Genomic DNA, 15979 nt, shown 5'->3' with positions numbered 1-15979 from the left:
TGAGGAATTCTTAATGCAGCTATTATACAATGACCAATACTCAAGAGATAATCTGAATTCACTCTGGTAATTAATCACCCCTATGCCCTCCTAACTTATTCTTCCTTACTCTAAGGAAGAGTTACATTTTCTAAAACTCAAGATCCCAGAAAGCCCACTACTAGGTTCCACAGAAACGAAAACATAGGTTCACACGTTCACATGTGTTTAGTGGCTTTATTATAATCATCCAAACCAGAGGGAATCCATGTCTATCAACTGGTGAATAAATTGTAGCATATCCCTACAACAGAATACTGTTCAACAAACTACCACATATACAACCACACAGATGAATCTCAAGTGCATCATGCTAAGTGAAAGAAGACAGACTCAAAAGGCTACATACTATATGATTCCATTCATATGACATTCTGGAGAAGGCAAATGGAGAAGGGAAAGAAAACAGATCAGTGGTTGTCAGGGACTAGAGCTGGGGGCAGAGAATGACAACAAAGGGGAGTGACATGTCCTACATCTGTGGTGGTGGCTGTACAATTTATGCATTTGTCAAAACTCATCAAAGTATACACTAAATAGGCAGAGTTTCACTATGTATCAGACTTTGGTTTAATGCAAGGAATACCTAAAGAAACCTGATTAAAAAAAAATAAAACCCCAAACACGAAATACTCTTAGAAGTAGGCAGTACTTTGGAAGCCAGAAAGATTTATGCTGACAATCTGTGTGGCTGACATTTATATATGGTACTCTTTAAAAAGCAAGTCAGAAGCATATACTTTAACTTCTGAAATATAAAGGAATCTAAGCATACTGTTAGGAGCAAAACCTTTGCCTTTAAGTAAAAAGAATTATACTATTTCAAAACTGCCCAACTCTCATCCTAGATCTTACTCAAAGCAACTCAAAACTTTATTGTCTGCTTAGCACACGTACCTTTATATTATTCAAATTAACTTCAACAAGACGAACATCATTTTCTTTAATTCTCTTTAAACTCTCTTCAACATTGGTTGGATTTGGTGGCTCATCAAATACTGGAAGAATCTTTTCACCTTTTACCACATCTGCAGTAACAAATGAAAAGGAGAGTCTCACTGGTTGATACTAAAATAGTGAACGCATATAGGAACTTGATAACACAAAGAATATACACGCACGTTCAATACAACTAACCAGAACGTTCTCCCCCACAATTTTTCTTTTTTAAAAAGATTTTATTTATTCATTTGAGAGAGAGAGAGAGAGAGAGAGCAGAGACAGCAGCAGGAGGGGCAGAGGGAGAGGAAGAAGCAGGCTACCCTTGGATCTTGATGTGGGGCTCGATCCCAGGACCTTGGGGCCAGGACCCAAGCCGAAGGCAGATGCTTAACCAATGGTGCCACTCAGCTGCCCCTTCCCCACAATTTCTAAAAGATCCTTTACATGTTGACACGTATTTAAAGCACTCAAACTGTTATCCTCTTGTATCATTTTCTCTGAGATTTAACTTGTAATTACTGTAAGGGCAATATGAATCACAGACTTGAAGACAAAGCCTCCATGAGAAGAATGAGGTGATGGAAGGACACATGACTTCTTTCTCTTATGGGGAGAACTATGCATGGGAAAAGGGGGAGTAGGAATAGGGAATGGGGAGACAGGTAATGGTACACAGAAGAGCTACTAAGACAGAAATCCCCCAAATTACTGCCCTCCTTCATTCTTATCCCCCAATCTTTCACCATATCCACATACATGGCCAAAATACAATTATGCAAAGCTGAAAGAAGACCCAGGAGCCTTGAATCCTTTAATGACATGTAAGTGCACTTTGATGTGAATATGAAGGTCCATGAACACAGTATAATAGGCAAACTTTTATGGATAAATTTTCTGGGAGAAAACCTATAGCATCAGATTCATGGCAAATGACCAAAAAGTTAAGAGCAACTGACAGAAAGATTGACAGGGTCACTCTCTTGTAGTTCTTCCTTTCTGTCCTCCTCTAGCTTTTAGGAGCAAAATTTCCCTCAAGACAAAGTATACTGAATAAATTCCCTCTGACAGTATCTTGTTCTTTTCAAATACAACACACACATGCACACACACAGCATCCTGAGGAGATCAATTTAGATGATGGTCTGAAAATTCTTTTCCTGAGGAAAGTGGAAAGATCTGGATATATCTAGCCTAGACATACATATTAAAAGAAAGTACATATTCAAAGAAAGTATGCTCATTGTTTTCAGATTTATCCTACAGAAGGGGAAGAGAGAAATTTCAAGTTGTTCTGAAAGGCTAGGTTAGAACAGGTATAGACTGCCTGGAGGCAGAATTTGGTTCAATACAAGGATAAGCTTCCTACCAGAGCTCTGCTCTAAGGACAGAGTAGGCTCCTTCTCACCTAAGTTCAGCAAGGTAATCTTCTTCAAGACCATAGATCAAGGAGGCTGGAGAAGAGCCTCCTTACTACAAAGAAAACTGAGTAAGTTCTATCACAATACTAAATTTTATAAAACCAAAAGATTTCTTTCCTTATTCCGCAGAATTGTGCATTTAAAGAGCACTGCTTCTGAATGAAGTAATGGATCCAGCAAATGGGATGCTGAAACTATTAAGAAAGGCTCATGGGACAGTTTAAAAAAAAAAAAGATTTTTAAGATTTTATTTATTTATTCATGAGAGACACAGAGAAAGAGGCAGAGACAGAGGGAAGGGAGAAGCAGGCTCCATGCAGGGAGCCTGATGTGGGACTCGATCCTGGGATTACGGGATCAGGACCCCAGCCGAAGGCAGATGCTCAACCTTTGAGCCGCCCAGGTGTCCCATCATGGGACATTGTAAATGGATGGATCGGGCTGCTAACATCTGAATACACTGATGAATTTTGGCACATTCCCCAAAGAGGAATGACTAGACTTGATATGCTTCCTAATGTGAGTCAATCATCACCTAGGAAACATTCTTGCCCCTCCTAAAGCCCCTAAACAAAAAAACTGTACCAGAATCTCAAAAAGCCACTATTTACTATAGAAGATAGAAAAATAAGTAAAATGATACCACAAGGGGAAGATGGTGGCAGAGTAGGAAGACCATGGGTTTGTTTCATCCCATAAATACAACTAGATAACTATCAAATCATTCTAAATACCCCAGAAATTGACCTCAAGACTGGCAGAACAAACTCCACAACTAAAGGCAAAGAAGAGGCCACATCAAAGAAGGTAGGAAGTATAGAGACTTGATTTGGGAGAGAAACAGATCACGGCCGTCTCAGTGGGGAAGGAGCTGCAGTTGCGAAGGATGAGAGGCGGGCTAGCACACAGGCGAGCACATGGGAAAAACAAATCTCCATAGCAACTGGCCTGGAAGGCAAGAGGGCCCAAATTTCTTGAGTTCTTGCAACCAGTGGGGCTTAAAACCTGAAGTTTTTTTTTTTTTTTTTTTTTAAGATTTTATTTATTTATTCATGAGAGACATACACAGAGAGAGGCAGAGACACAGGCAGAGAGAGAAGCAGGCTCCATGCAGGAAGCCTGATGCGGAACTCGATTCCGAGACTCCAGGATCACGCCCTGGGACGAAAGCAAACGCTAAACCACTGAGCCACCCAGGGATCCCCTAAAACCTGGAGTTTTAAAGGTCAGTGTGCTTGGCTGTGGGAGACCTCAGAGGGCTTTGGGGATGCTATTGGAGAGAAAGCAGGGAAACGGCTTGTGGACATACAGCATGGAAACAGCAATCTGCAGAATGCATGGGGCACAGTGGGGAGGTTAGCTGTTCATCTCAGAGTGTGACCCAGAGAAGCAGCATTCACAGAGATAATTCTCAGGGAACAAAGAAACTGGCAGGCACAGTTTCCTTCCTCTGCCCCTCAGCATAAGCATAGGACCAACACTCACTACCTGACTTGCTTACACCAAGCCCTACCCCTCTGTGCTCTGGTGGATCTGCCCTTCCCTGGCACACTTATCTCAGTCCCAGCACAGCGGACACCCTTCCCAGAAGACCGGCCCAAACCCCTGTCAATACTAAGTCTCTCAACATGGATGTTTTGCAAGGTAGTGGTGGTGGTGACAGGTCTCATTTCACAAGCAGATCAGAGTACATCTAGTTAAAATGTGGCACATTCAGGCCAAGGACTAAACATTGCCCACAACAGGCAAAGAAAACCTCTGCAGACGACTGGCCTGTAGGATAAAACCAGCACAAAACAGCAGAGTACACACAGCACACATTGGAGACACTCCTAGAAGTGCCAAGCCCTGGGGAACAGGGGACACTGTGTGGTAGAGCACTATAGGACCTCTTTATAAAGCCATTACCCTCAAGAACAGGAGACACAGCTGACTTTCCTAACACAGAGAATAGGAACAGGAGACACAGCTAACTTTCCTAACACAGAGAATAGGCACAGAGATTAAACCAAATGAGAAGAGGGAGGACTTTGTCTCACATGAAAGAACAGAACAAGGCAATGTAAAACTGGTATAGGTAACATGCCTGATGGAGAATTTAAAGCAATGATCATAAGGATACTCACTGGACTTGAGAAAAGGAGGACATCAGTGAGACCACTGCCAAAATATAAGGAATACATACCAGAGATAAAGAGCTCAAAAAACAAAGTGAGAAATAGGCTTGATGGAATGAACAGCAGAATGGAAGAAGCAGAGGAATGAATTAATGACACAGAAGACAGAGTAATGAAAAGTAAACAAGCTGAATGAAAGACAGAAAAAAGAATTATCCAAAACAAAAATAGGGAACTCAGTGACTCCACCAAACATAATCTTCATATTACAGGAGTCCCAGAAGTAGAAGAGATGAAAAGGAGGCAGAGAATTTATTTGAAGAAATAATAGCTAAAATCTGGGGCACCTGGGTGGCTCAGGTGGTTAAGTGTCTGCCTTTGGCTCAGGTCATCATCCTGGAGTCCTGGGATAAAGCCCCACATTGGGCTCCCTGCTCAGGGAAGAGTCTGCTTCTCCCCCTCCCCCTTGTACTCTCTCTCTCGCTCTCAAATGAATAATAAAATCAGGAAAGAAAGAAAAGAAAGAAAGAAAAGAAAGAAAAGAAAGAAAAGAAAAGAAAAGAAAAGAGAAAAGGAAAGAAAGAAAGGAAAGAAAGAAAAAAGAAAAGAAAAGAAAAGAAAAGAAAAAAGAAAAGAAAAGAAAAGAAGGAAGAAAGAGAAAGGAAAGAAAGAAAGAAAGAAAGAAAGAAAGAAAGAAAGAAAGAAAGAAAGAAAGAAAGAAAGAAAGAAAGAAAGAAAGAAAGAAAGGAGGGAAGGAGGGAGGGAGGGAGGGAGGGAGGGAGGGAAAGAAAGAAAGAGGAAGATGAAAGGAAGAAAGAAAGGAAAGAGAAATGATGGCTGAAAACTTCCCCAACCTATGGAAGGATATTGAAATCCAGATCCAGGAGGCACAGAGAGTCCCCAACAAAATCACCAAAGAAGGTCCACCACATACTGTAATTAAAATGGAAAAATACAGTGATAAAAAATATTAAAAGCAGCAAGACAAAAGACAGTCACTATACAAAGGAAACTTCATAAAAGCTACTGGGATTTTTCAGCAGAAACTTTTCAAGCCAGAGGGGAGTGGCATAATATATTCAAAGTGCCAAATGAGGACAGCCCCGGTGGTGCAGTGGTTTAGCGCCACCTGCAGCCCGGGGTGTGATCCTGGGGACCCGGGATCAAGTCCCACATCGGGCTTCCTGCATGGAGTCTGCTTCTCCCTCTGCCTTTGTCTTTGCCTCTCTCTCTCTCTCTCTGAATAAATAAATAATCTTTTTAAAAAAAGTGCCAAATGAGAAAAACTTGCAGCCAAAAATACTGTATCTCAGCAAGACTATCATCCAGAAAGGAAGGAGAGACAGAGTTTCCCAAACAAAAACTAAAGTAGTTTATGACCACTAAACCTGCCCTGCTAGAAAAGGGGACTCTGTGTGGAAAAGAAAGATAAAAAACGATACTGTAAGAGTAGGAAACACAAAAGCAGTAAAATAAAAAAAATGAACATTTCTGTAAAAAAATCAAAGAACACACAAAATAAAAAGATGTAAAATAGGACACCATATACCTAGAACATGTGGAGGAGAGGGGTAAAGAATAGATTCAAACTTAAACAACCATCAACTTAATACAGACTACCATATGCAAATGTTATATACCTAATGATAACCACAATCAAAAACCCCTAATAGATATGCAAAGAATAAAGAAAAAAATCCAAATAAATCACTAAAGAAAACCAGCAAATCATGAAAGAGAAAGACAAGAAATGATCAGAGAAAATCAGAAACAACCACAAAACAATAAAATGGCAATAAGTACACAGCTATCAACAATTACTTTGAATGTAAATGGATTAAATGCTCCAATCAAAAGACAGAGTTACAGAATGGATTAAAAAAAACATGACTCATCTATATGCTGCCTACAAGAGACTCATTTTAATGATACCTGCAGATTGAAAGTGAGAGGATAGAGAAACACTTATCATGCAAATGGATGTCAAAAAGAAAGTTGGAGTAGCAGTGCTTACATTGGACAAAACAGACTTTAAAACAAAGACTGTAACAAGTGACAAGGAGGACACCACATAATCATAAAGGGAACAACCCAACAAGATATGAGAAATGTAAATATTTATCACCCCTATACATAAAGTAGTCATTAACAAACATGAACTAATCAATAACACAATTATAGTAGAGGGCTTTGAACCCACTTACATCAACGGACAGATCATCTAAACAGAAAATCATCAAGGAAACAATGGATTTGAATGACATACTGGACCAAAAAGACTTAACAGATATATTTGGAACATTCCATCCTAAAACAGCAGACGGAATACACATTCTTTTCAAGTGCACATAGAGCATTCTCCAGAACGTATCCCATATTAGGCCACAAAATAAGCCTCAACAAATCCAAAAAGATTGAAGTCATACCATGAATCTTTTCTGACCATAACACTATGAAACTAGGAGTCAACCACGAGAAAAAAATCTGGAACTCAATGGGATGAGCACTGGATGTTATGCTATATGTTGGCAAACTGAATTTAAGTGCAATATTTTTAAAAATCTAGAAAGACCACAAATACATGGAGGCTAAATAACATGCTACTAAACAATGAGTGGGTCAACCAGGAAATAAAATCAGAACTTAAAAAGTGCATGAAAACACAAGGGTTCAAAGCCTTTAGGATGATGCAAAAGTGGTTCTAAGAAGGAAGTTTATAACAATACAGACCTATCTCAAGAGGCAAGAAAAATCTCAAAACAAACAAAAAAAACAGACAAACCCCAAAACAACCTAACCTCACACTTAAAGGAGCTAGAAAGAGAACAACAAACAAAACTTAAAACCAGCAGAAGGAAGGAAATAATAAAGATGAGAGCAGAAAGAAATGATGTAGAAACCAAAAAAACCAATAGAATGGATCAATGAAACCAGGAATTGGTTCTTTGGGGGAAAAAAAAAATCATTAAAACTGATAAACTTCTAGCCAGAATTATCAAGGAAAATAAAAGGACTCTAATAAGTAAAACCACAAATGAGAGAGGAGAAATAAGGAACACTACAGAAATACAAATACAACAGAATAATATGAAGAAGTATAAGCCAACAAATTGGACAACCTAGAAGAAATGGATAAACTCCTCTACATATATAAACTACCAAAACTGAAACAGGAAGAAATGGAAAAATTTGAACTGACTGATTACCAGCAAGGAAATCAAAAAAATCCAAGTCCAGGGCCAGATGGCTTCACAGGCCAATTATACCAAACATTTAAAGAAGAATTAATACCTATTCTTCTCAAACTATTCAAAAAAAAAAAATAGAAAAGGAAGGAAAGCTTCCAAATTCATTTTATGAAGCCAGTATTACTCTGATATTAAAACCAGATAAAGACATTAGGAAAAAAGAGAACTAAAGTCCCATATCTCTGATGAACACAGATACAAAAATCCTCAACAAAATACCAGCAAATGAAATTCTACAATACATTAAAAAAATCATTCACACAATCAAGTGGAATTTATTCCTGGGCTATAAGGGTGGTTCAATATTTGCAAGCAAACCAATGTGACACATCACATCAGTAAGAGAAAGGATAAGAACCATATGATCTCAACTGATGCAGACAAAGCATTTAATGAAGTACATCCATTCATGATAAAAACCCTCAACAACGTAGGTTTAGAGAGTACATACCTAAACATAATAAAGGCCATCTATGAAAAACCCACAGCTACTATCCTCATGGGGGAAAAACTCAGAGCTTTTCCCCAAGGTAAGGAATAAGACAAGGATATCCACTCTCACCACTTTTATACAACACAATGCTCGCTCCACTTTTATTCAACACAGTCCTAGCTATAGCAATCAGACAACATAAAGAAATAAAAGGCATCCAAATCAATAAGGAGGAAGTATAACTCTTATTTGCAGATGACATGATACTGTATATAGAAAACTCAAGGGATCCCTGGGTGGCGCAGAGGTTTGGCGCCTGCCTTTGGCCCAGGGTGCGATCCTGGAGACCCGGGATTGAATCCCACGTCGGGCTCCCAGTGCATGGAGCCTGCTTCTCCCTCTGCCTGTGTCTCTGCCTCTCTCTCTCTCTCTCTGTGTGACTATCATAAATGATAATAAAAAAAAAAAAAAAAAGAAAGAAAACTCAAAAGACTCCACTAAAAAACTGCTAGAACTGATATACAAGTTCAGTAAAGTCGCAGGATCCAAAAATCAATATACGAAATCTGTTGCATTTCTTTTTTTCTTCTTTAAAGATTTTATTTATTTATTCCCGAGAGACACACAGAGAGAGGGAGAGACAGGCAGAGGGAGAAGCAGGCTCCATGCAGGGAGCCCGATGTGGGACTCGATCCTGGGACTCCAGGATCACGCCCTGAGCCAAAGGCAGACGCTCAACCACTGAGCCACCCAGGCATCCCTCTGTTGCATTTCTATATGCCATAATGAAGAAGCAGAAACTAATACCAGGATCCCATTTACAATTGTACCCAAAATAATAAGATACGTCGGAATAAACCTACCCAAAGAAGTGTATGACCTGTACTCTGAAAAGTATAAAACACTGATAAAAGAAAGTGAAGAAGACATAAAGAAAGGGAAAGACATTCCATGCTTATGGACTGAGAAAGCAAAATTGTTAAAATTCCTATACTATCGAAAGCATTCTATACCTTTAATGCAATCCCTATCAAAACACCAACAGCATTTTTCACAGAATTAGAACAATTCTAAAATTTGTATGGAAGACCCTGAATAGGCACACCAATCTTGAAAAAAAAAAAAGAGACCTCACAATTCCAAACTTCAAGTTCTATTAAGAGGTGTAGTGATCAAAATAGTATGGTACTGGCATAAAAACAGACACACAGATCAACAAAATAGAAAGTCCAGAAATAAACCCACGATTATATGGTCAATTAATCTTCAACAAACCAAGAAAGAACATCCAATGGGAAAAAGACTCTTCAGCAAATGGTGTTGGGAAAACTTACCAACAAAACACAAAAGAATGAAACTGGACCACTTTCTTACACCAAACACAAAAATAAATTCAAAACGGATTGAAGACCCATATGTGAGATCCGAAACCATAAAAAAAACCTGACAGAGGGGCACTTGCCTGGCTCAGTCAATTGGGCAGCTGACTTTTGATTTTGGCTCAGGTCATGATCTCAGAGTCCTGGGATTGAGCCCCGAGATGGTTTCCACACTCAGGGGGGAGTCTGGCCTGAGGATTCTTTGTCTCTCTCTCCCCCTGCTCCGTCCCCCTGCTCATGCTCTCTCTCTCACTCTAAAATAAATGAGTAAATTTTTGTTTTAAGATTTTATTTATTTATTCGTGAGAGAGACACAGAGAGAGGCAAAGACATAGAGGAAGAAGCAGGCTCCCCATGGAGAGGCTGATGCAGAACTCGATCCTAGACCCTGGGATCATGACCTGAGCTGAAGGCAGACATTTAACTGCTGAGCCAACCAGGTGCCCCAATAAGTAAATCTTTTTTAAAAATCTAAAAGAGAATGCAGGTAGTAATTTCTCTGACATTGGCTATAGGAACTTTTACCTAGATAGGTACCGAGTCAAGGGAAACAAAAGCAAAAATAAACTACTGGGACTACATCAAAATAAAAAGCTTCTGCACAGTGAGGTAAAAAATCAACAAAACTAAAAGGCAACTTACAGAATGGAAGAAGATATTTGCAAATGACATATATGATAAAAGATTAGTATCTAAAATATATAAAAAATTTATACATATAAATATATATAATTCATACCACTCAACACCCAAAAATCATATAATCCAATTAAAAAATAGGCAGAAGGGATCCCTGGGTGGCGCAGCGGTTTGGCACCTGCCTTTGGCCCAGGGCGCGATCCTGGAGACCCGGGATCGAATCCCACATCGGGCTCCCGGTACATGGAGCCTGCTTCTCCCTCTGACTGTGTCTCTGCCTCTCTCTCTCTCTGTGACTATCATAAATAATAAAATAAAAATTAAAAAAAAAATAGGCAGAAGACATGAACAAACGTTTCTCCAAAGAAGGCATCCAGATGGCCAACAGACACATGAAAACATGTTCATCATCACTCATCAGGGAAATGCCAATCAAAACTATACCTCATACCTGTCAGAATGGCTAAAATAAAAAATATAAGAAACAAAAGTGTTGATGAAGATGTGGAGAAAGAGGAAACTTCCTCTTACACTGTTGGTGGGAAAGATGTGCAGCCACAGTGGAAAACAGTATGGAGGTTTCTTAAAAAGTTAAAACAACAACAACTATGACAACACAACAACTACCCTACAATCTAGCAATCACAGTACTGGATATTTATGTAAAGAATACAAAAACACTAATTCAAAGGGATGCATGCACCTCTCTGTTAATGGCATTATTTACAATAGCCAAGATATGGAAGCAGCCCAAGTGACCAGCAACTGTTGAATGAATAAAGAAGTGGTGTATATGTACGTATACAATGGAATTATTCAGCCATAAGAAAGAATGAAATCTTGCCATTTGCAATGACTTGAATGGAGCTAGAGAGTATAATGCTAAGTGAAATAAGTCAGGAAAAGACAAATACTCTATTATTTCACTCATGTGCAATCTAAAAAAACAAAAAGTAAAGGGAAAAAAGAGAAAGAATAGACTCAACTATAGAGAACAAACTGATGGCTATGAGGGGGAGGTGGGTGGGAGGATGGGTAAAGTAGGTGATTGGGATTAAGGAGAGCACTTGCTGTGATGAACACCAGGTGATTAAAATAAAAACTAAAAAAAAAAAAAAATGATACTACAAGCTTGCAATTAGCCAAATTTAGAATGTGGAGAAGTCATCATGACAACCCAGTTTCTTTTTTTTTTGTTGTTGTTTTAAAGATTTATATATTTACTTGAGAGAGAGAGTGTGTGTGTGTGGGTGCACACACACAAGCACAGGGGGGTGGGACGTGAGGGGCAGGGGGACAGAGAGAGAGAATCTGAAGCAGACTCCACACTGAGTGTGGAGCCAGACATGGGGCTTTATCTCATGACCCAGAGATCATGACCTGAGCTGAAATCAAGAGTCGGATGCTTAACTGACTGAGCCATCGGGGCACCCCATGACAGCCCAGTTCTTTAAAGTAATGAACAACATGAAGAAAGGGGGAGAGAGTTTTAGGAGGGAAACTGTTAAGAAATTAAAAGGAATTGAAACCAAGTGACAACCAAATACAATGTGTGACCCTTATCTGCATCCTGATTTGAACAAACCAACTATGAAATAATGTTTTTGACAGAACAGGGGGAATTAAAACATGGACTGAGTAGTAGATGACATGAAAGAATGATTAATTTTTAAGCTTGATAATGGTATTATGGTTATGCTAAAAGAAAAGCCTTTATTTGTGAGAGACATAAATGGAAATATTAATGAGTGAAGTAACACAAATGAATAGCATCTGCTTTAAAATATTCCAGAGGGAGATAAGTGGAAGGCGTAGGGAGGGAGGCAGGCAATGGATGAAAGAAGACTGATAAAATGTTAAAAATAGCTGAAGCTGAGTAATGGATAATATTATTCTCTCTTCTGTGGGCTTGGACATTTCTATGATAAAAAACTTTAAAGTAAGGGGAATAGCCAAATTATAAGACATTCATAAAATAGAATATTATACAGATGTCTGAATTAGGTAGATCTATATATACTAACTAGGAAAGACGATACACTGCTGAGTGATACACTACATAGTGAAGGTTTAAAATCCTTACCACTTTGTGTGACATTGAAGTTAGTTATCTAATCATTCTAAAACCTCAGTTCCCCACATACAAATTAAGAATAAAATCTGTTTCACAGAACTGTTCTAAGGATTAAATGAAAACAATTCACTTGCAAGAGCTATGCATAGAACATGGCCCACAGTCAGTATTCAAGGAAATGATTAATAATAGTTACCCTTTAACAACACAGGTTGGAGTGCCAATCCCTCTATGGAAGAAAATCTATGCATAACTTCTGACTCTCCTAAAACTTTACTAACAGCCTGCTGTTGACCAGAAAGAAGCCTCACCAATAACATAAACAGTCAATTCATATTTTGTATGTTATATGTATTATATATTGTATTCTTACAATACAGTAAAGAAAAGAAAATGTCATTAAGAAAATCATCCCACACCTATATGGTCAATCTACGACAAAGGAGGCAAGAATATACAATGGAAAACAGTCTCTTTAATTAATGGTGTTGAGAAAACTGGACAGCAACATGCAGAAGAATGAAACACTTTCTTATACCATACATAAGGATAAACTCAAAATGGATTAAAGACCTGTATGTGAGATCTAAAACCATAAAACTCCTAAAAAAAAAAAAAAAAAAAAAAAAAAACAACAACAACAACAAAAACCATACGCAATAATCTATTGACCACAGCCTTAGCAACCTATTTATTGGTATTTTATTCCCTCAGGCAAGGGAAACAAAAGCAGACACTATTGGGACTACACCAAAATAAAAAGTTTTGCACAGTGAAGGAAACCGTCAATGAAATAAAAAGGCAACCTAGTGAATGGGAGAAGATATTTGCAAATAATATATTTGATAATGGGTTAATAGCCAAAATATATAAAGAACTTATAAAACTCAATAGCAAAAAAACAAATAATCTAAAACAATGGGCAAAGGAACTGAATAGACATTTTCCCAATAAAGACATAACAGATAGCCAATAAACATGTAAAAAGATGTGCAATATTACTAATCAAGGAAATACAAATCAAAACCACAATGAGATATCACTTTGTATCTGTCAGAATGGCTAAAATAAGAGACACAAGAAATAACAAATGTTGGTGAGGATGTGGAGAAAAGGGAACCCTTGTGTACTGCTGGAGGGAATGTAAATTGGTGCAACCACTGTAGAAAACAATATGTAGATTCCTTAAAAAATTAAAAATAGAAATACCATACACTCCAGTAATTCCTCTAGTAGGTACTCACCCAACAAAAACAAAAACACTAATTGGAAAAGATACATGCACCTCTATGTTTACTGCAGCATTATTTACAACATCCAAGATATGGAAGCAACCTCAGTGTCCATCTATAGATGAACGGATAAAAACATGGTATATTCATGCAATGGAATATTATTCAGCCATAAAGAATAATGAGACCTTTCCATTTGTGATATGGATGTAGAGGACATTATGCTAACTGAAATAAGTTAGGGGAAGACAAATACCATATGATTTCACTTATATGTGGAATCTAAAAAACAAAACAAAAAAACAGGCTCTTAAATATAGAAAACAAACTAGTGATTGGCAGAAGGCCACAGAGTAGTGCGGGGGTAGGCAAAATTAAGAGGATTAAGAGGCACAAACTTTCAGTTATAAAATTAAGTCATAGAGATGAAAAGTACAGCATAGGGAATATAGTCAATAATATTATAATAATGTTGTATGGTGACATGACGACTACACTGATTGTGGTGAGCACTGAGTAATGTATAGAATTGTTCAATCAATACACTATACACTTGAAACTAATAACATTATATGTCAACTACACTTCAATAATAAAAAAGAAAATCATAAGGACAATACATCTACAGTAGTATACTGTAATTATCGAAAAGAATCTATGTATAATTGGATCCACATGGTTCAAACCTGCATTAAGGGTTAAATGTATTATTATTGAAAAATTAAGCTACCAGAAAGAGCCATAGTATGATCTTATTTTTGTAAAAAACAAGACCATGTGTAACATGTTTGTATAAATGTGTATATACATAATATGTATGTATATACATATATATTAAGCTTGTATGAACACAGTATAAGTCTAGAAGGATATATACCAAATTGTTAACAGTTAAGGTTGGGGGTGGGGTGAGGGGAAGGCATGATGGCTATGAAGGGAGACACTTCTTATCTCATTTGCTTAAGAATTGTTCAACTGTGTTACAAAAGTATGTATTACTTTGGCCCTTTTAAAACATCCTATATATGAATTTTTAAAAAAGCCTTGCTTTGGGCTATTTAAATCAATATTAGATTAAAAGGTTTAGGGATTCAATGATTCTGTGGTTTCTCCTGAATCTGATTTTATAAAATGGTTTCTTTGTCAGCATTGTTGTAGATTTCTTGAAAATCAGTAACACTGAAAATAAAATGTTAACAAAAGCCAAGTTTGATTCGTTTTATAGTGGTTCCTACTACATTTGCTGACATTATTAAGAATATTTAATATTCTATTTATAATGGTTTTCTCTGTCAGTACTATCAAACTAGAATCCTAGGTTTCAAGTACATATACAAAACATTTGGTATGTATACACTGAAGTTAATACATGGAGAAGACAAAATATATTTAACAAAGGATTAGAATCACAATGCATTGCAAGTACTCACTTGAAAAATGTTCTTGGTCAACACCATTGCTACTGCCCACTATATTACATAACTGTGCATTTGTTATCAAGTTGTGCATCCCAAGAATAGCTATAAATACAGAAAAATAAATTTTATTTCTATCAGTTTTAAACATAAAGAATTGATTTTATTACCAAAAAAATAGATTTTAACATTTTCTGAACATTCTTCTACTCAATTAAATACAAACTTTGCAGCCAAAAAAGGAAACAATGTGATTTAAAAAATCACCTACAATCTCTTTATTAATATCCCTATCACTTCCCCTCCTCATTTTAATATTTAGATTTCCCCAATTCTCCCATTGAGAATTGTCTTCTCAATTCAGACACACAACTGGAGCCAGCCTAACCCTAAAGGTAAATCTATACTTAGCTCCATCTGGTGGCTAAGAGAGAATATTGAAATGATCTATTTTTTGCTGTTCATCCTTCTCAGGAGGGTTCTAGGAAGAGTGCAATATAAGGCAGATTTTCAACTTAATCATTATTTTTACTTTTCTTAACTTTCATGTTAATTCAAATTCATATTTTATTTAAGAGTAAAACACCAAAAGTATAGCTGAATTTTCATCTTTAAAGTAGCATTCCTCAAAAATGACAGGAAAGAGAAATTTGGGTTTTGGTTTTAATGCCCTTTTGCATAAATATGGCAGAAGCTACGGTATGCCCCTGGCCCCTTCCACTCTGATGAAAGCACCATTTACAAACTGAACAGTCCTCAGCAGCCCAAGGAATAAGCCACCTGTTCTGGCTATAGCACCACACATTGTTCCTTTCCTGGGTCCTTCCTGAAGAACCATCACTCTTCCTTTCAAACAGGTTAGCTTTTGGGGTTCCTTGGTGCTAAATATCCCCAGGTGTCATATTATTTTACCTAGGAAAATGGGTACATACAGAGGCAGGTGGGGGAGATACTTGTCCAAATAAGAAACCAGCAATGATGAAAATAATGGGGAGGTGTGGAGTGTTTCAGATATACATCAGAAAGCAGGGAAAGTGATGAGT

General features: G+C 37.5%; 1 protein-coding gene across 1 annotated transcript in view; it reads right to left on the bottom strand.

Annotated features, from left to right (window-relative positions):
* The window catches only part of TMOD3 (tropomodulin 3), an 84688-nt gene that overhangs the window by 11706 nt on the left and 57003 nt on the right, over positions 1 to 15979 (bottom strand). The window contains exons 5-6 of the mRNA XM_025472780.3: positions 14952 to 15041; positions 937 to 1067 (exon numbers count right to left, since the gene is read on the bottom strand). Of these exons, the coding sequence (XP_025328565.1) occupies positions 937 to 1067; positions 14952 to 15041 (221 nt within the window). The remainder of the gene's footprint in view (positions 1 to 936; positions 1068 to 14951; positions 15042 to 15979) is intronic.

Source organism: Canis lupus, chromosome 30 (genome assembly GCF_003254725.2).
Source record: "Canis lupus dingo isolate Sandy chromosome 30, ASM325472v2, whole genome shotgun sequence".
NCBI lineage: Eukaryota > Metazoa > Chordata > Mammalia > Carnivora > Canidae > Canis > Canis lupus.
Note: the sequence above shows the minus strand (reverse complement) of the source record. Positions and strands in the feature narration are given on the sequence as shown.